This window comes from Chiloscyllium plagiosum, chromosome 21 (genome assembly GCF_004010195.1).
Source record: "Chiloscyllium plagiosum isolate BGI_BamShark_2017 chromosome 21, ASM401019v2, whole genome shotgun sequence".
In the NCBI taxonomy this organism is placed as follows: domain Eukaryota; kingdom Metazoa; phylum Chordata; class Chondrichthyes; order Orectolobiformes; family Hemiscylliidae; genus Chiloscyllium; species Chiloscyllium plagiosum.
The window spans coordinates 52550533-52570937 of record NC_057730.1 but is presented as its reverse complement, the minus strand read 5'-3'; the positions used below and the strand labels follow the sequence as shown (position 1 = coordinate 52570937).

The window sequence follows — 20405 nt, the reverse complement described above, 5'->3', positions numbered from 1 at the left end:
TTGATAATATCATAAACAGTGAACAGAGTAATAGACTTCAAGATGACTGGGAATGTTGAAATAGGCAGACAATTAAATATGTGACTGTCTTCATACTGATATCCACTTTGGTAAGGAAGGAATGAGAGAGGAAATGCAAAGGTACTTTCAGCAGCTAACATCATCTCTAGAGTTTCTCCAATCATAGGTAAAGCATGCCTTCAGACCACCATGCACCCCTCCACAACCCGATCCATAGGATTCAATCAGCTCCCCAGTCATGAGCATGAAAAGTGAAGTAGTTAACTATTGTGAAGAGGTTGGTATGTTTTTGTCAGTGGCCTTCATAAACCACGTGAGCTTTACCTTGTCTTTCAATCATTTAATAGATATGAAGGTTCACTGATCAAGCTAACATCATAAAAGCCAGCTGGCTTGTTACATTTAACAGCAGAGAGGGAGCAGAAGCAGCAAAGAATGCTGCACTCACCTTCCCTGCTGCTGCTGCAGCACTTCACACTCAGATGCGCTGGCATCCTCCATCTGAAGCATCTCTGCAAGGACGGAAGTCTCATCAGTTTTGTGAAGCGTTTAACTGCCCTTATCCAAGATATCAGATTTCTCAGAGGAGTGATGCCAGAACAGACTGAATTTTGTTTTCAGGTTGGACTTCACTAAAGGGGATTTTGGAGAACAGGCTCGTTTCCACTCGTTTTGGAGGGGATGGAGTGGTCACTAAAGACTGTGGACTTAAGAACTTTACATGGGAGGATTCTTCACACTCTATTTACTGTAATGGACTAGTAATTTTGTTGTTATAACCACTGTATGCGGTGCGTCAATAACAAATATTGATTGTCAAGAGTCTTATGAAAGCTGGTAGTACCATCTAGGTGGTTATCATGAAATGATAAAAGATGGGAATGAGAATGTGTGGGGTATAAGCAGGTAGGAAAGAGTTAAGTTCTGCGGTTTGTGAAATAATAGGTTCAGCTGAGCATAACTCAGATCAGGTAAGATCTTGCAGTTAACAATGGGGTGCTGGAGGCAAGGGTAATGGGTTAACAAGGTGGAAAAGCTTTCATTGTGTAGAGCCATTTAACAACATGAGGTAGCATTCAGTATGTAACGTCAGTTAACAAGGTGAAACGTATTTATTATGTGAAGTCAGTTTTTCATTGAGTAACAGTAGATGGTTTAATCTTTACTACTGACATTCACTGATTTTAACGGTCACCAATTAATACGTATGTTGCCTTATCTGGATGCTCTTCCCTGTAAAATGACGATATAGTTCATGGAGAAACTGCTGTTCCAGAGAAGACCATGAACTCATGTCTCTGTGCACATGGGCAATTGTTCTCTCTCCCTCCAGGGCCCAGGATAAAGATGAAGGAGGCAAAACTCTGTCTCTGAGCATTTTGCTTCAACTGGTGTTGGAGGAGATGACACTAGGTTCATGGATCTTTGAAACACTCTGCCTCAGGGGACAGTGGAAGTAGGGTCGTTGAATATTTCTAGGACAGAAGCAATTTGTAACTCAAGATTCTAAGAGTTTGAGTAGGCAGTAAAGTAGAATTGGGGCAACAATTTAATCAGCCAGGAGCTTATCAAATGGCAAAGAAGGATTGAAAGGGCTGAATGGCACACTCCTGCCTTGTATGTAAACTTCTGTTAGTGAGTTACATTTGCATTAGGTTCCCAGAGGAATCCTAAGGTGCACTGGTGCAGTAATTGTGCAGGGTTGCCAACTATGTTTAAATGCATTTCTGGAGGTTTTACCACATAACTTGCCCCCCACGCTCTAACCATTCAACAGCCAACAAATCCATGCTTGTGACCTACTGCCTTCCTACATCAACTGGAATGCAAAAGATTCATCACCCAATTGGATTAAGCTTGACTGTCAGCCAAACAGCACTTTTTACATTCAGTTTTCAGTAATTTTATCTTTGCTAAAGAGAAATGTTTTTTAATATCCTTGTATTTTTCTTCAGAGTTGGGCAAGTATGGTTCTGATGGCTAATTCTTGAAGGCTGCAAGCCAGTCATGGAGGGTTGGCAACTATGGTGCCAATTGGGAATCTTAATTCTACTTTCCCATTATAACCACTAACAAGGCCTTGCTCATTGTGTCAGGGTTATGAACATTTGACCCGGTGTCTACATCTGCAGCACTGGCTCCTAGTCAACATGCACTACAATCCCCTACATTTGAAACTGTCGTAGCCCAAATGCTGCAATGAGCTTTCTCATCCTGATTGGACAAAAGGAAATGGGACATGAATACTGGGTTAAGGGACGGGAACTCAAGGGAACTGAAAACAAGAACATTGAGCGATCTGGCTAAAACATTTAGAACGCTGCAATGCTGACTGAGAAAACAGGCTTCTGGTCACCCTTGAGATATAACACAAACTTGTGGCATTACTGTAAGCAGTAGGGCATTTAAAGTGGAGAGTTAGGGTCTGAATGATGCTACTGATTTCTGTTTGACAGTGGTGCAAACCATCTTTACACTTGTTTTCTCAACATGACCCCCGCCCCCCCCCAACCCCCACCCGGAAAAGGTAATTGATTGAAGTTAATTCATATTTACAAGATCAGCACTATAACGCCTGATCACAAAATAAAAAATGTACTATTCCTTCTGCCCAGGATATCCTCACCATATCGGCAACACTTTACAGGAGATGGACAAATGGGAAGATGACAACGACAAGCCATTATTATTTTTTTTAAAGTGTTGTTACAAGCTAGAAAATGACTGCTTTAAATTTTAGTTGCTACATCTGACTCAGTTATAAATGTATGTAATCACAATGTGACCCACAAGGCTTTTCTTAACCATTTCAGTGGTGTGATATTAATCACACCCAAACGGATTGTGATTTCAAAGCAAGTGAAAGCCATTTACACAGACTGACTTTAAAATCCTGAAAACTGCGTATGCATCGTTAGTAACTTAGTAACACCTAAACGTTAAGCTTGGTTGACAAGGAAGTGTCACAGAAATTGCTACGATTTCAGCTGTGCAGGTTTTGGTTGCATGTATGTCAGGTTAAACCTTGGGGAGAAAAAACACATTCTATAAATTTCTTTGGTGGGAATGATGGGACAAACCTGCCTGTGTGTGCGCCCTAAAGCATCTGAGGAGCGGGAGAATTGACGTTTCGGGCATAAACCCTTCATCAGGGCTTCCTGAAGGGTTTATGCCCAAAACGTCTATTCTCCAGCTCCTCGGATGTTGCCTGACCTGCTGTGCTTTTCCAGCACCACACTCTTGGTAGAGAAATTGATGCACAGACATCACACCCTTGAATGAACTTAACCCTCAAATTTGTTATACTGTTAAGCCTGAATTTGGCACAAGTTACAAAATAATCAGAAAACAAAATTGATGTTAATAGTCCTGCAACAGAACATTTCCCATACTGTATCATATGTTTGCTGCTTACATTAACAAATTCAGTTTGCATCTAATAACCTAACGAGCAAGTTCAAATTGTGTTTATTATACTAAATTTTAGAAGCATGTGTGGAGTGTGTGTGTCAATTTAGGAAACCAATAGAGTTATCAAGAGTTTCTGTTTGATTCATAAGCATCATCATAACACCACAGTATTGTTGATTTTAGCAAGCTTATCCTTCATCCTCTTTCACAGTTTGCTATTTTCCCCTCAGTGTGAATCATTAAATGTAGAGAATTCAAAAGCTCTTTGAAGCACAGCAGCACTTGGACTAATGAGTAGGTGGAGTTTGCCACTAATTGCTCAAAATGGTAATAAACTGTCCATCAAACTCCATCGTGCTTCAAATCCAAATGCCTTAATGATGAGACAGAGCAGTGGCAAAGAACAGGAAAGGTAACTTTCACATTCTGGAACCCACTAACCTTTGGGCCCATGTGCCCAAAGAGCTGTGGTTCAAGAATTGGCCTGTTCGCGTATAGGATGAATAGCCAAGGTCTTTCTCCTAGGGGTGGGAGTCCAAAACTGGAGGGCATAGATTTAAGATGAGAAGGAAAAAGATCTATAAAGGACCTGAGGGGTGACTTTTTCAGGCAGACGGTGATGCACGTATGGAATGGGCTGCCAAAGGAAGTGGTGGAGGCAGATACAATTGCAACATTTAAAAGGCATTGAATGGGTCTGTGAATAGGAAGGGTTTAGAGGAATACGGCTCAAATGCTGGCAAATAGGACTAGGTCAGATTGGGATGTCTGGTTGGTGCAGACAAGTTGGACCGAGTGGTCTGTTTCTGTGCTGTATGATTCTACGAAGACCAACAGCAGAAACTCAACCACGAGCAGACATCATCTTAGCACTGAAGGACAGCAGATGATGGAGTAAAGCAGTCAAACTTGCGCAATTCAGGATCTACAAACACTGGCACAGTGAGACATGAAAATGGCAAGCTAGGAAAATTTCACAATCATGTTAACAACAGACACACAATCTTCTGGACCAACTGGTTATGCGAAATCACATTATTTTTAAATATTTCCCTCGTAGCTGCTGCTTTCATGTTAGTTGAATAGTTCAGAAAAACTTGAAATTCCAAAATTAAGTCATGAACGATGAATGTATGGATAAATGATTTCATAGGTACTATATATAGATTTAAATTATTTCTATGCTTAGAACTTTAAACAAAAAGTAGAAGAATGTTTCAAGCAATTTCAGAGAATAGAATAATGGAATAGTTACAGCACAGATGGAGGTCATTGAACAGATAGTGTTTGTGTCAGTGCTCTGTAAGAGTAACTCACATAGTCCCATATACCTACCTTAAAACTAGTAAACTGGTAAAACCAGGAAGTTTCATTTCTGCACAGCAACCAATACAGTAATTCCCCAGAGTTAGTTGATAATTGCAGCAGATTGATACAAAGGAAGTTCAGGATGTGAAACATTAGCTGTAAATAAACATCCTGTTATCTCAACAAATTAGTTTTACTCCGGCCATCACTATAATATTATAACATCTTATTCTTGCAGTGAAAGTAGGAGAATCTCAAAAATAAAACCAATGAAAAACTTCAAGTAATTTTAAATGAGCAGCTTCAAGGAAGATTGAGATTTCTAAAGACTTACTGAGGAAATTTCAAAGTCTGGGGTCCAAGTAACTGAAGGCACCATCGATATCACAGAAGTTAAAAATCCCAGAACTAGAGTGCAGAGTTCTCAAGGGCTAGCAAAGCAGACAGAGATAATGGAGCTTTGTCCTTTGTATTGGGTGTACATAAAATCAGTTATGCAAACTCAGTTCAAGCTAGGAAAAAAACAGAAATTACTGGTAAAGCTCAGCAGATCTGGCAGCATCTATGGAGTGAAATCAGAGTTAACGTTTCAGGTCCAGTGACCCTTCCTCAGACCTGATGCTCCTTAGGCCAAAAGCCAAATCTAATTGTCCTTCATCTGAATACACATGCTGTTCAGAACTAAATAAAGCTAATGGCACATATTGAGATTAATAGACATGATCGGAGAGCTATTATAGTTACCAGGAAAACAAAGCTGGAAGCTAAATATTCAGAGATGTTTTCAAAAAAAAAGGGGACAGACAGGAAGGAAAGTATGATGGGATAGCTTGGTTAGTACGAGATAGTATTAGTACGAGTTAGTACAAATGTAATCACAAGAAATGATACTGAATCGCAAGATCTACAATCCATGTGGGGACAGGTATGAAATAAGGCCAAAACAATGCTGTATACAGGCTCCCTAACAGTACTTATACTGTAGGGCAAAAAAATTGTAAAGTTTTAGAAGCAAACAACAGACAACAAAAAGTTAAGAAAATAAACTAGCAAGACACACAAAAAGGAGTCAGTAAGAGCTTTTCTTTTTGTAAAATACATGAAACGGAGGAGGGAGACCAAAGTGAATCTAGGTGTCCTACAGAAAGAGCCTATGGAAATAATAATGGGCAATTGGGAAATGGGAGAGGAATCAAATAAATAGTTTGCATCGGTTTACATAGTAGAGAACATTAATAACATTCCAAACATATAAAATCAAGGGACAAACAATAGGGAGAAAATAAATACAATAACTATCAAGAGGGAAAGGGCAACAGGGAAACTAATGGGGCAAAAGACCAATAGGTCTCCAAGACATGATGATCTGCATCCTAAGTAGTCACAGACATACACTGGTAGTATACTGCCATAAATTCTGGAAAATGTCCAAGAGTCTAAGACAAAAGGGAAGGAGCCAAACAGGCAGCTCAAAACAAAATACTGGTAATCTGAAATAAAAGCACAACGTAGTTGTGAAACTCAGGTCTGGCAACATCTGTGGAGAGGAGAAAGTGAGGTCTGCAGATGCTGGAGATCAGAGCTGAAAATGTGTTGCTGGAAAAGTGCAGCAGGTCAGGCAGCATCCAAGGAACAGGAGAATCGACATTTCGGGCATAAGCCCTTCAATTCCTGAAGAAGGGCTTATGCCCGAAACGTCGAGTCTCCTGTTCCTTGGATGCTGCCTGAACTGCTGCGCTTTTCCAGCAACATATTTACAACATCTGTGGAGAGTAAGACAGAATTAACATGAACTGAAGAGGCATATTTGTTCAAACGTTAATTCCTTCTCTCTCTACATGATGATTCCAGACCTGCTGAGTTTCTCCAGTGCTTTATTTTAATTTTTAAAAAGGGTAAATATTTGAGAGAAAAATATTAAATGTCTAATTTAAAGGATGTAATAGTGCATTTAGAAATGTATAATTAAGAAAAGTCAGCAAGGCTTAATGAAGTTGAAATCATGCCTAACAAATTTTGAATTTTCTTAAGGTAATAAGCCATATAAAAGGGAAACATATTTGGAGTATATCTGGATTTCCAAAATGTGTCCAACAACACACCAGACATAAAGCTATTTCTATTTAACAGCCTTTGGGGTTGGGGTTGTATAATAGTACAGATTGGCTAAGAGAAGACAGTTGAAATAAAAGGGCAATTTTCAGGATGGCAGCTTGTAACTAATCAATTAGTGCTGGGCCACAAGTTGCCATCCAAGAGGACCATAGGGCTACACTCAAATGACCGGTGTGGTTTAAGATCACAACACCCCAGGTGAGAGGAGAGTTTGAAAAGGAGAGACACTCATGGTAACCTCAGCTGGCGCAGGAAGTGAACCAAAGCTGTTGGCATCACTCTACATTGTAAACCAACCAGCTGTCCAGCCTACTGGGCTAACCAGCTCCATTGAGAGAAGTGAACGCATTATCAGCATGTCTGTGACAAAATATATGTAGGAAGAAGAGTGAGGAGGATGACAGTCTCCAGGAGGTCACAGACAGGCTTACAGTGTGAGCAAATACTTGGTACATATGAGAAAATGAGAGGTTATTCATTTGAAGGTAGAATAGGGAGCTGGATATTATTTAAATTGGGAGAAAGTGAGGACTGCAGCTGCTGGAGACCAGAGTTGAAAAGTGTGGTGCTGGAAAAACACAGCAGGCCAGGCAGCATCCGAGATTCTCCTGCTCTTCGGATGCTGCTTGGCCTGCTGTGTTTTTCCAGCACCACACTTTTCAACTATTATTTAAATTGGGAAAGACTGCCAGAGGCTACAGCACAGAAGAGTTTTGGAGTCTTGGTGCATGAATCACAAAAACGCTAGCACCCAAGTACATCAAGTAGCAAGGAAAGCAAATAGAATGTCAGCTTTTACCTCCAAGGGAATAGAGCATAAACATAGGGAGTCTTGCTAAAACCCAGACTACACTTAGGAATACTGTGAACATTTGTCAATTTGTTGAATATATACTGACATCAGAGGACATTCACTAGGCTGATCCTGGATATAGAGGACAGCTTGAGTAGGTTGGCCCTGTATTTAATAGAGATGAAAAGAATGAGAAGTGACCCTTATTAAAACATAAAATTCTTAGGAGGTTTCAAAGGCTAGAGGTGGTTTCCCTTATGAGACAGCATAGGACTAGTGGGTCTAATCTCATGTCATCCCATTCCTCCTCCTCCTTCCTCCTTCCCCCTCCCACCACCACCACCACCACAGACAAAGCAAAACTCTCAGTTACACAATATAGCTTTACCTCTTTCATCTTTATTCCGGGGGAGAGAGAATGATTGCCTATGTGCACAGACATGAGTTCACTGTCTTTTCTGGAACAGCAGTTTCTCAATGAAGTATATAGTCATTTTACAGGGAGGAGCAAGGGCTCTCAGATAAGGCAACATACATATTAATTGGGTGACTGTTACAATCAAAGTAAAGATTAAGCCATCTGCTGTTACACAATGACTAACTGACTTCACATAATGAACACTTTTCACCTTGTTAAGCTGACCTCACATACTGAATGCTACCTCATCTTGTTAAGTGGATCTACGGAATGAATGCTTTTCCACCTTGTTAACTCATTACCCTTGCCTCCAGCATCCCATTGTTAACTAAGTTCTTATTTGATCTGAGTCATGCTCAACTGAATCTCTCGTTTTACAAAACTCAACTTAACTCTTTCCCTGTCTGCTTATACCCTATGCACCTTCTCACTCAGTTGAAGAATTTCTTCTCTCAGAGGTGAACCTGTGGAATTCTTTACCATAGAACGCTGCAAGACTGGGTTGTTAAGTATATTCAGGGCAGAGATGCTCAGATTCTTAATTAGTAAGGAAATCAAGGATTACGGGGAAAAGATCATCAGATTAGCCCCAATCTCGTTATATGGCAGATCAAACTTTACAAGCCAAATGTAAAGTAGACACATTGCCTCCTGTGTCTATGGCAAAAGACAAAGCCATAGAGAATTTGAAAACATAATTAAGAATTATAAAATAAAGCAATTTCTGAGAGACCAATGAAGGTAAGCATATAAGGTTTCAGCAATTGCTGAATTTAAAATTAAGGTTGATATCATTTTTTAAAAATTAAAGGTATGGGTCGAAGACAACCTATTGAATTGGATTAGCCATGATCTCAGTGAACAACAGAACAGGCACAAAGGGTTAAATGGCCCCATCATGCTCTTATTTTCTTGGTATGGACAGCGTTTTAGAGGACTTCAAACCTACACAGAGTAGAATGTTAACAGGGTCTCCGTTACTCCTTTGATTTTATTTTTAATTGGAATGCTTCACCAGGGGCTGACTAACCTGGTTCATGTTTATTTTTAATAGAGTAGAACGTAGGAGGCTGGCCAAGAGAGCACTGGAGTATTAGCAAAGACACAGATGAGCACAGGAGACAGGCAGAGAGAGCTGGCAATGCTACAGAGGCGGATGGAGAAAGACTCTGCAATAATGTGGGTAGAAGAGTAAATTTTAACACCACGGTGCAAACAGTCTGGTTCAACCTCATATAGCCACCAGTGTACAGGAATCAAAATTGGTGGCGAGAGCAGAATTTGTGACAGGACAGCTTCAGTCTCTGATATTTAACTGAAAGAAGTGTCCAGAAATTACTGGAGTGGAGCGTTATTGAATATATTTCTAGGATCCTCCAATATATTTTTCCTGACCAGTTAATGAGAATATATTCAATCTTTCAAATTAATCTGCATTTTATTTCCCTATTGAGTATGCAACTGGAGTATTCAGCTCAGTCATCTACCTCTAAATGGTATGAGAGATTTAACCTGTACCTTTTAATTTCAACCAAAAAGGCTATAGACAAATATTTTCTAATTAAAAACAATTCTCATGAATAATAGATGCTTAGAATGTTGTCGATAATGGTACTTTTGTATTGTATCCAACTTTACTCAATGTGCTGGCTTCAACCAGACAGCTCTATTCCATGTGTGATTGGTACTCCGTCACCCACAACATTACTTCATGTGAAATCAACAATTGAAATTCACAGTTCAACAACAGATAATGGTTGGCAGCAAAATGGAGTGCTCAAGATTCCACAAGAAATCATATGCTCCAAAAGCAAAACATTTTAGCACACTTCGTATTTTTACTCTTCGGCTGTTTTCACAATTTCTTTTCCCTTAAAACATTCATACCTTATTGATCAGAGATATTATTAGTCAAGTCAAATATCCAAACATTACATAACTAACCATGTATATATCAATACTATTAAGGTCTTTCCCTCAGTCAAAATTTAGTCCTGTAATAATCAGTATTTTGTGTTCTTTTCCGGAAAGGTTTCAGTACCATCAATTAGGCTGGTAAATGGCCATTGTGGGGTTATGATCCAGAGCACAGTTTACTGCCTAGAAATGAGCGAAACCACAGCATAACCCAAGAATGATTACAGAGAACCTTTATACCTACAACTGACTTTCGAAAGGGGGGAGGAGGGGCACGAAGAGGGAAGGACCACGAAGTATAATGAAGTAAAATCCTCAGTCCTTATCCTGAAAGATAAATAAATGAAGAGAATGCAGTTCTCACGTTGAAAACAGTCTGTGCTCTACAGTTACAAAAATAACTTTCACATAACACCCTTCACATAGCAAAATGTCCCAAGGCATATCCACATCAGATCAAATCGGATTAAAATAAGGCAATGATGTGGTGACCAAAAGCTTGTTTTCAAAGAAAGATGGTGTTTAAATGTCAAAAGTTAGAATAGAATTCTAGGTGCTAAATGGCTAGGGCCATGTGTTCCAATGAGACAGGGGTGGATGAGACAGGGATCTTGGGGGGGTGCAAAATCATGGACACACAGCATTCCAATTTATAAAAATGGTGTTGCGGGGGAGGGGGGGGGGGGGCTTGTAGACTACAAAGAAGATTTAATTGGCAGGACTGGGAGACAGATCAAAAGAGAGAAGGAATTAAAGAAACAGGCATGAGGGACAGGTCTAGCTATTAATTGAGCTGTTAAAAAAGTCACCACCCTTATTGAAATACCTCTTCAACATGTACAAATCTTCAAAATGCCTGTTCCAGTTAAGCCTAACTGTGTGACTGGTATTACAGACATCAACTTTAACTAGATCAAGAAAAATGTTGACAACTATCATTTTTTTTAAAAAAGTTCAGCATGTCTGGACATGTTATGACGCACCTCCCTGCCATCATATCCTGGGTAGAACTTGAACGTGAACAGTCTGGCCCAGTTTGGGATACTACCAATGAGCCACAAAATATTTAATTCTCCAAATAATCTAACTAGCTCGCTAAGTATCAAGACAAAAAGGAACAACTCGGCTGATCTTGCACTATCTGTGGAGAAAACAATATTTGAGAAAGGTCACTGGATTCAAAGTATTAACCAGTTTCTTTCCAGAGATACTGCCAGACCTGTTAGGTTTCTCCAACAATTTGTGTTTCAGATTTCCAGCATAACAAGCTGAAAAATTAGGTTGTTTCTTGACAGTGATTTTCACTTTGGATATTTGTTACTGCATAAAGTAGCCTCATGTTTAGTAAAGCAAAGGCAGATAGGTCAGAGTACAGTTTTTCCTCTTCTATCCCTCAGCTCCAACCCTAAAGAACTCCCAAATGCACCAAAGTGAATTTTCCACATGTGCCACGCCTGGGATGTTTGGTTCAGTTAGCACTGAGGTATGGTTAAATCAGTTATCTTGAATTTAAAGGTGTGTCAGATTGAGTTTGACAAACCTCGATTCACTTAACATTCCACTGTTTTAAAGTGCATTCAAATCCTGATCCCCAAGTATGCAATGATTTACTGATATAATCGCACCACCCAGTCCAGTCCCCACCCAATATAAGTACTGCCAGAATCTACATTCACACCCCATTTCTTCTTGATCAAAATTGCTGTTTAAAATTGCTTTTCTTTGATCCCAAGGGTTTGTCAAAACAAAAAACAGCAATTGCTGATGAAATTCAGCAGGTTCGGCAGCATCCGTGTGGAGAAAACAGACTTAATGTTTTGTGCCCTGGTGACTCTTCATCAGAAGAGTTCTGATGAGTCACCAAACTCAAAACATTAGTTCTGCTTTCTCCCCACAGATGCTGCCAAACCTGCTAAGTTTCACCAGCAATTTCTGTTTCAGCTGTCCGGCATGCACAGTTTTGTTTTATATTTGTGCTTGCCCAAAGGCAGGATATAACTCAAAAGGGAGTTAAACTTCAAGTATCATTTAGGATCAAACTTAATCGAGTATCATAGCTAAGAGGCTAACACACCAATAGTGCACTCATCATAGCAGGAGTAAGCCATTCAGCCTCTCAATACCTGCTGTGCAATTTGTAAATAAAGCTGATCATTTACCTCAATTACATAATTCTATGCTATTTCCCCCAAATCCTTTGATGTTATTAGTAACTAGACAATCAATCAATCTCTCACACTTGATGACTGATCTCCCACTGTCCTTTGTGGATGGAGAATGCAATGAAGAGATTTCTTCTCATCTCAGTTGTAAAAGGCCTGCCTTTTGTTCTGGCATTAGACGCCAAAGCCAAGGAAAACGTCTTTTTTTAAAATTAACATAGTCCTAAACTCCGAAGAATATAGACCTAGTCTCCCCCATCTCTCTTCATTAGACAGTCCTATCATCCCAGGAATCAGCCTGGTGAACCTCCTTTCCATTCCCTTTGGCAGTATGAAACAGAACTGCACACAATACTTCTGTATTTAGTATTATTTACAACTGAAGACTTCTTTGCCCCAACACACTATGGAATATTTTAAAATTTAATCATATGCCCAAAATATAAACTTTCATTTATTTGTACATATTCAGTGGTAGAAGAGCAGTACCATCACAATGTTTTGATGCCCAGAAGAATCCAGAACCCCACTCGGAAATCTCAATGCACTGCATAAATAACAGTACGTTTAACATTTTTGTTCCTAAGACGTCAGATATCTTTGACTTCCCATGGCCACTACAATATGATTTTATTGAACCATGTGCAGTTTGCAGGGGTTGGTTAGTTGCACTCTCACCCCACAGACACACATACTTGTGAATGAACAGCCCATTAAAAGAGATGAGAAATCAATAATCCAAACAAGCACCAGTGTAATAATTGAGAACTTTCTGTAGCAGATGTGCATTCTTTCAAATAAAATTCTGGGGGGCAGGGGGGTTCCTAAGCAGTAGAAATATAAAGACACATGAGGATGGTTCTGAATCAGAAAGAAGCAATTTAATTAGAAAAAGGCAGACATGAGAATGAGGTAATCCTGAAGAATTAAACTGCATTTATTTCAATGCAAGGAGTCTTGCAGGTGAGGCTGATGAACTCATGGGACTGAGACATCATAGCTATTACAGAAACTTGCTTGAGGAAAGTACAAGACTGGTAGCGCAATGTTCAAGGTTTTAGATGTTATAGGAAGGATAGAAAGAGAAGAGAGGAGGGGAGTGGCATTTTTGATTAAGAAAAACATTTAGTAATGTAACTAAAGAAGATATTTCTGAGGGATTGTCCAGTGAAACTATATGAGTAGAACTTACAAATAAGAAAGTAATGATCACCTTGATGGAATTGTACCAAATTCCCCTCAACAGTCAGAGGGAAATTAAGAAACAAATATGTATAGAGATCTCAGATATAAGCAAAAATAATAAGTTGTTACAGTAGGGAATTTTAATTTTTCTAACATTAACACAATGGCAGTCCCAGTCAAAGACTTAAATGGTGAGGAATTCGTTAAATGGATTCAAGAAAATTTTCTTTATCAATATACAAAATGGAGAAGGAGCAAAACTTGACCTCTTGGGAAATAAGACAAGGCAAGTGATTGAAGTGTCAGTAGGGGGACAGTTTGGGACGAGGGATCTTAATTTTGTTAGCTTTAAAACAATCACAAAAGGATACATTTTCCATAAAAGCTAAGGCAAATTTTAATGGTATGAGATCTTTCAAAAGTTGATTGGAGTAGACTGTTCGTAGGTAAGGGTTGACTGACAAGTGGAAGGCTTTCAAAAGTGTGACAATGAGAGTTCAGAGACGTTACATACGTATTAGAGTGAAGGAGTATTAAGAGTAGCATACAATGGATGAAGAAAGATATTGACGTTCTAATCAAGAGCAAGAAAGAACTATATAGACAACTGGATTCAAATGAATTTTTTTAAGAATATGGGGCATTCTTAAGAGGGAAATCAGGAGGGCACAGTGGAAATATGAGATAGCCTTCGCAGATAAGGTTAAAGAGAATCCAGAGAGATTCTACGAGTACATTAAGTGCAAAAGAGGAACCAGAGAGAGAATAGGGCCCCTTAAAGATCAACGAGGTCGCCTAAGTGTTGAACCTCAGGAGACAGGAGATACTAAATGAATATTTCACGTCAGCTTTTACTGTGGTGAAAGAAATGGAGGGTAGATAACTCAAATAAGTATTGATGTTTTGAACACAGTTCACATTACAGAAGAGTAATTCTTCTGGAGGTCTTAGAAAACATAAAGGTGGATAAATCTCTGGGAAATTAGAAAAGGGATTGCAGGCCCCTAGCAGAGATATTTGTACCATCTATAACCACAGGTGAGGTGCCAGAGGACTGGAGGATGGCTAATGTTGTGCCTTTATTTCAGAAAAAGGCTATAAGGAAAAGCCTGGGAATTATAGACCTACAATCCTGACATCAGTGATGGGTAAGTTGTTGGAGGTGATTCTGAAAGATTGGATTTACATGCATTTTAAGAGACAAGGGATAGGGATAGTCAGTATGATTTTGAGAGGGGGAAATTGTGACTCAAACTTGATTGAGTTTTTTTGAGGAAGTAACCAAAAATATTGATGAAGGCAGAGTGACAGTTATTGTTTACATGGACTTCAGTAAAGCCTTTGACAAGGTTCCACACGGTACACTAATCAGTCGTATGGAATTCCAAGTAAGCTGGCCAATTAGATATAGAATTGGCTTGATGGTAGGACAAAGGGTGGTAGCGGAGGTCTGTGACCAGCAGCCTTCCACAGGGATTAGTACTGGGTCCACTTTTATCATTTCTATGAATGATTTGGATGAGAAAATAGGAAACATGGTAAATAAGTTTGCAGCTGACACCAAAATTGTTGGTTTTATGGACAGTAAAGAAGGTTATCTAAGATTACAAACAGATCTTGATCAATTGGGTCAATGGGCTGAGGAATAGCAGATGGAGTTTAATTTGGATAAACGGGAGGTACTGCATTTTGGTAAAACAAAGGCAGGACTTATACTATTAATAGTAAGCCACTGGGTAGTGTTGTAGACCAGACAGTCATAGGGGTTCAGGTACATAATTCTTTGAAATTTGCATCACAGGATGTAGTAGAGCAGTTAAAAAGGCGTTTAACATGCTTGCCTTTATTGCTCAGACCACTGAGTATAGGAGTTGGGATGCCATGTTGAGGATGTACAGGATGTTGGTGAGGCATCTTCTGGAGTACTGTGCAGTTCTGGTCACCCTGCTATAGGAAGAATATTATTAAATTGGAGAAGATTCAGAAAAGATTTGAGGAATGGCGGATTTGAGTTATAAAAATAGGCTAGAACTTTTTTTCACTGATGCATAGGAGGTTGAGGAGTGACCTTATAGAGATTTATAAAATTAGGACATAGGTAAGGATCTTTTCTCAAGGGTGGGGGAGTTCAAACCTAAAGGGCTTTTTTTTTTTAAAAAAGGTGAGAAGAGGAAGCTTTTAAAAAAAAAGAATGAGGGGCAACTCTTTTGTCAATACAGAGATGTTTGTGTGTGGAATGAACTGTCAGAGAAAGCGGTGGACGCAGGCCCAGTTACAACACTTAAAAGACATTTAGATAAGTACAAGAATAGGAACCGGTTGGAGGGATATAGGCCAAACGCAAGCAATTGAGACTAGTTTAGTTCGGGAACATGGGTTTGGCGTGGATTAGTTGGAGTGAAAGGTCTGTTTCCATACTTTATGACTACTTAGAACCTAAAAGAAACAAGTATTACACACCAACCCTACCTCCTTCACCAATTAATATAACTGATCTCTAATTTCTACTCTCTTCATATTCCCATTCCGATTTATAGTCCAAAATATGGTCCAAAGTCACTTACGTAGTTTGCAAAATTGGTTATTTTTTAAGGGTCTTGCAGCAGTGATGCCTTGCCTACCTTTGAGCCAGATGGCTTGGGTTTAAGTCCCACCTGACCCACAGGTTTATATCACACCCACCACATCAGGTTCTTTCATCATATCATATTTCATTAACAGTATAGGCCCATTCTGCTTTCTCCCCTCATAGAACTAATCAATTGAATTTGCATTGACTCCCTTGTCTATCAGGCACAAAGGGTACAGGGGTAGACAGAAATATGGAGTCAAGCCCACAATCGGATTCAACGATGATCTTATCGAATGGCACAATAGGCTCGAGGGGCCAAATGGCCTACTCCTGTTTTTAATTTATATATCTTTATGTTCTCCAAGGCAAATACTTCTAGGCACAGAAAGCAAAACTATGCATAGTCTGTCTCAAAGCTCTGTACAAGAATTTTTTGCTTTTCTCATAGAAACCTATAAAATTCTAACAGGACTACGCAGGGTAAACGCAGGAAGGATGCTCCAGATGACCAGGAAGTCCAGGTCAGGTGTCACAATTTAAGCATACACAATAGGTCATTTAGGACTGAGTGTGGTGAGTTGGGGAATTCTCAATGACAGAAGGCAATTTAAGCCAAAATATTTAATGTTAGAGGACCTAGATAGGGTTCTTAGTACTAAAGAGATCGAATGGTATGGTGGGGAGAAAGTGGAAACAGACTGTGTTGAATGGTGGGGCAGGCTCAAAGAGCTGATTGGCCTATCTGCTCCTAGTTTCTATGTAGCAATTGCTGTGCCAAAAAAAACTTTCTAATTTCTTGCTTTACCAGTATGTTAACTTTCTGTATTAGCTGTAGAGGCACACCCACATTCCTTGGGAAGTCATCTATTAGTAGGTTCTAATTGAAAAGTATTGATCTATTTTTCTTACTGAAGTAAATGACTTCACTTCCTATCATTTCATTGTGTTTGTCACCTCCTTGCTTACTCAAGAATATAAAATGCCTTTGTAGGTTATATCCTCTTCCTAGCAGACTTTCATACTTAGCTCATCATCAACAAAACTTATGAGGTTACACTCAGCACCTTCAACCATGATAAATAATGGGATCTCAGAAATTCCAGACTTCTCTAGTTACTGCTTGCCAAACTGAAACCTAACCTTAACCTTCAGGACTCAATACAGTTCAATAATTGAGCACCTTTTCCTATATCCTTACCCCAACCCCCACAAACCAATCCTTGCATCACACAGACTGCTACCAAAACCAATCCAGTGTCAGAAATGGTCCCCATTAGTAGCTATTAATTCTCCCAGGCTGACCATTACCCAATCCTTTGTCAGCCCAATTGCTGTTTTTTCTCTCTCTCTCTCCACCCCCCAACACTCCATCTCCACTTATCATTTATTCCTCCCCTCCATCCCAAAATTGTCCCAGCTATTCAGTTCTGAAGAAGAGTCACTGGACTTGAAATGTTGACTCTGCTTTCTCTCCACAGAGGCTGACAGACATGATGAGTTTTCCAGCAATTTGTTTTTGTTTCTGATTTCCAGCATCCATAGTTGTTTTGGGTTTTTTAAAACCTATTAACTGCTACTCTGGTTTCTGCCCTTTAACCAACCTTTACCAATTCTAAAGTATTAGTCCAAACTCAAGAGCCTTTAGAATAAATGCAAAGTACTGCAGAAATTGAAGATCTGAAATTTTTTTAGAAATCATAGAAACTCAGCAGGTCAAGAACTTATACCTTGTGCAGCACATTTTATGACATCTTACTAACTGCCTTTAGAAATCCAAATATGCCATAGCTGGAGCAACTCAGCTATGAAGAGAGGCCACTTCAGCTAGGGTTGTCCTCCTTTGAGCAGAGAAGTGGAGGGGAATTTGATTGAGATGGTACAATGTTCTGAGGGGCATGGATACAGACAAACCTTTCTCCTTAGTAGAGGGGTCAATAACCAGGGAGCACAGTTTCAAGGTTAGGACCAGTAAGCTCAGAGTGGATTTGGGATTTTCTTTTTCATCCAGAGGGTTGTAGGTATCTGGAACTAATGTCTAAAGGTAGCAGAGACCAGAACCCTCAAGTCATTTTAAGAACTATATAGATGAACAGTTGAAACTCAATAACATAAATGTTGAAAAATGGGATTAAAACAGATGCATATTTGATGACTGGTGTGGACACAACAGAACTCTTTGAATGCTATAAAATCTCTATGACTAAGAGATTGGGATCTCACCTGGCATTCAGACTAATATCTATCCCTCTATGAACATTCCTATAACAAATTCTCTAATTACTAATGCATTTTTGTTGTTGGACCTTGTTGTATGCAAATTATTTGCTGAATTTCAAAAATGACTGCCCACCGAAAATAACATGTTGACTGTAAAAATGCATTCCAAGATTGTTAAAGTTGTGGAAATAAGTTGTGCTTTTAGAGGGAAAACAGTCTTTAGCAATACATATATAAAAGGATTTGGAGATGCCGGTGTTAGACTGGGATGTACAAAGTTAAAAATCACACAACACCAGGTTATAGTCCAACAGGTTTAATTAGAAGCTCCGAAAGCTAGTGTGCTTCCAATTAAACCTGTTGGACTATAACCTGGTGTTGTGTGATTTTTAACTATATAAAACGAGCACTTGAAATCAGATTGTCACTATCCTTTAATGAATTAATCTGAAACCTAATTTCAGCAGTAACATGCTACACGCAAAAGATCGAGAACAGAAATTATAGGGCAATCCCAGAAGAGTGAAATTCTCAACTGCAGGAAAGGTAATAGACAAGTTAAAACAATCCGTTCGACAATACTCGATAACCACCCCTCCCCCATTCAAACTACAACTTCATTTTCGAACACAGTGCTAGCGTGCAGGACCATTGTTCACGCCTATAATTGATTACCGACATGAAACGCAACCTGTCAACAATCTATCCTGAAGTCCTTCTCCCTCTATATTTTCACTGAGGAATCTTCGCTTAGAAACGTGTCTATTGCTGCGCAGACTGACCAACATTTTTCCCCCAATGGGAAGGAACGTTTCATCCCACGGATTTAAGAAGAAATTAGGCCGTCGCTCATTTTTAGCAGGCAGCCCAGATTTCAACACCCAGAACAGAACGAAAGTTACCTTTCAAACAGACCTAGATAAGGTAGAAAGTGCCACGTGTGTGTGTGTGGGGGGGGATATTGTTAGATTCAGACTCGAATCAATTGCTTCACCAAAACACAAAGCCGTCACCCCACACCGTTTTGTGTTAAAATCCAGGTCAGTGGCGAAAAGGCAGAAACTTACAAACAACACGAATCGTGATCAGGCCATCGTCCTGCTTGGCGGGAGAGCGGGTTTTTAAAACAAAAAGGCAGACGGCTGTTGGAGCAATAATTCAGGGTGAGGAGTCAGAGGCTTGCGCGCAGGCACTGAAACAACAACGGGCTTCCCTTGGCCTCGGAGCGAGGAGAGGCGCCGGGCCTTCTCACGACATCATCACGGCCGGGCAACCCGATCCTTTCAGAGGCATCGCCGCCCGGGACGGACACTAACGTTCGGCTTTTCGCGAAGGGCACGGGCGGAGAAACGGCCACCGTTCCGCGGATAATCTAAGGAGACAGAAACTTCCCCTCATCACTTCCTACTGCGCCGGGCAGCCAGCTTTCCGTCTGCGCATTACCTCATCAAACCTTGCGGTCAGACAACAGTGACGCCATGACGCAGATGACACCGAGGCCACCCCCGCCGCGAGGATGGTGTTGGGGGGGAGGGGAATATGCGCGTGCGCAGAAGGTGTTGGAGCCGCGCGGGGCAGTGTTCAGAGCGTGATTCCCGATCCGCTCGAAGTCGCCAGTGATGCGCGTGCGCATGGCAGACCCCATTCCCGGAGCCATCCGCCCAGGCGGAGTTGAGAGAAATGCGCCTGCGCAAATCGTGAAGGCGCGGGATCCTGGCCGGGTGTGCGCTTTTGTGTGGAAAAATGAAGGGGATGCGCATGCGCAAATCGTTGCCGCGGGGAGGGTGAGCCGCATGCGCAAATCGTTGCCGCGGGGAGGGTGAGCCGCATGCGCACATCGTTGCCGCGGGGAGGGTGAGCCGCATGCGCAAATCGTTGTCGCGGGGAGGGTGAGCCGCATGCGCAGTGCTCGTACAGGGCGGTTTTCCGTTGGGATTGCTCCTGGCCCCCTCACGGTAGTGACACTGCCGCCTACTCCTCCCTCTTTCTAATGTTAGGTATAGTTCGCTCTTTTATCTATCCCTGTCGTCCTGTGGTAATGGCCGAGCCCCAAAACCGAAAGTAACTTTTTAAATTTATTTTCTGGCGGGTGACTCGGTCTCCGCCCGACGGGCAGTTTGGAAAATACTTAACGTTTTTAATTTTGTTTTAAAAATCGCAAAATCAGAAAGACGACGAGCTCGAGGTGGTCGGTGTGTCCGGCGGAGAGTGAACTGCGGGCGGATGCTTCATCTGAAAAAGGCAAGGGTTACCCCACCGCCCCCCCACTCTCCCCCCACTCCCCCT

General features: G+C 40.6%; 2 protein-coding genes across 9 annotated transcripts in view; one reads left to right on the top strand and one right to left on the bottom strand.

Moving 5' to 3' along the window:
- dcun1d3 (defective in cullin neddylation 1 domain containing 3) overlaps positions 1–19655 on the bottom strand; it is a 43826-nt gene extending 24171 nt beyond the window's left edge. Inside the window, exon 1 of the mRNA XM_043712087.1 lies at positions 19187–19655. The gene's annotated coding sequence lies outside the window, so the exon portion shown is untranslated. The remainder of the gene's footprint in view (positions 1–19186) is intronic.
- A 328-nt stretch (positions 19656–19983) lies between these two features.
- Positions 19984–20405, top strand: part of lyrm1 (LYR motif containing 1) — a 16780-nt gene continuing 16358 nt past the window's right edge. For 2 of the 8 annotated variants that reach the window (XR_006314837.1, XM_043712090.1), the window contains exons 1-2: positions 19984–20116; positions 20287–20360. Coding sequence is in view for 7 of the 8 variants with exons in the window: in XM_043712090.1 (XP_043568025.1) it covers positions 20110–20116; positions 20287–20360 (81 nt within the window). In the remaining variant the exon portion in view is untranslated. Of the gene's footprint in view, positions 20181–20286; positions 20361–20405 lie in introns of all 8 variants that reach the window. The other 6 variants (XM_043712095.1, XM_043712092.1, XM_043712096.1 and 3 more) reach the window with 5 other exon arrangements.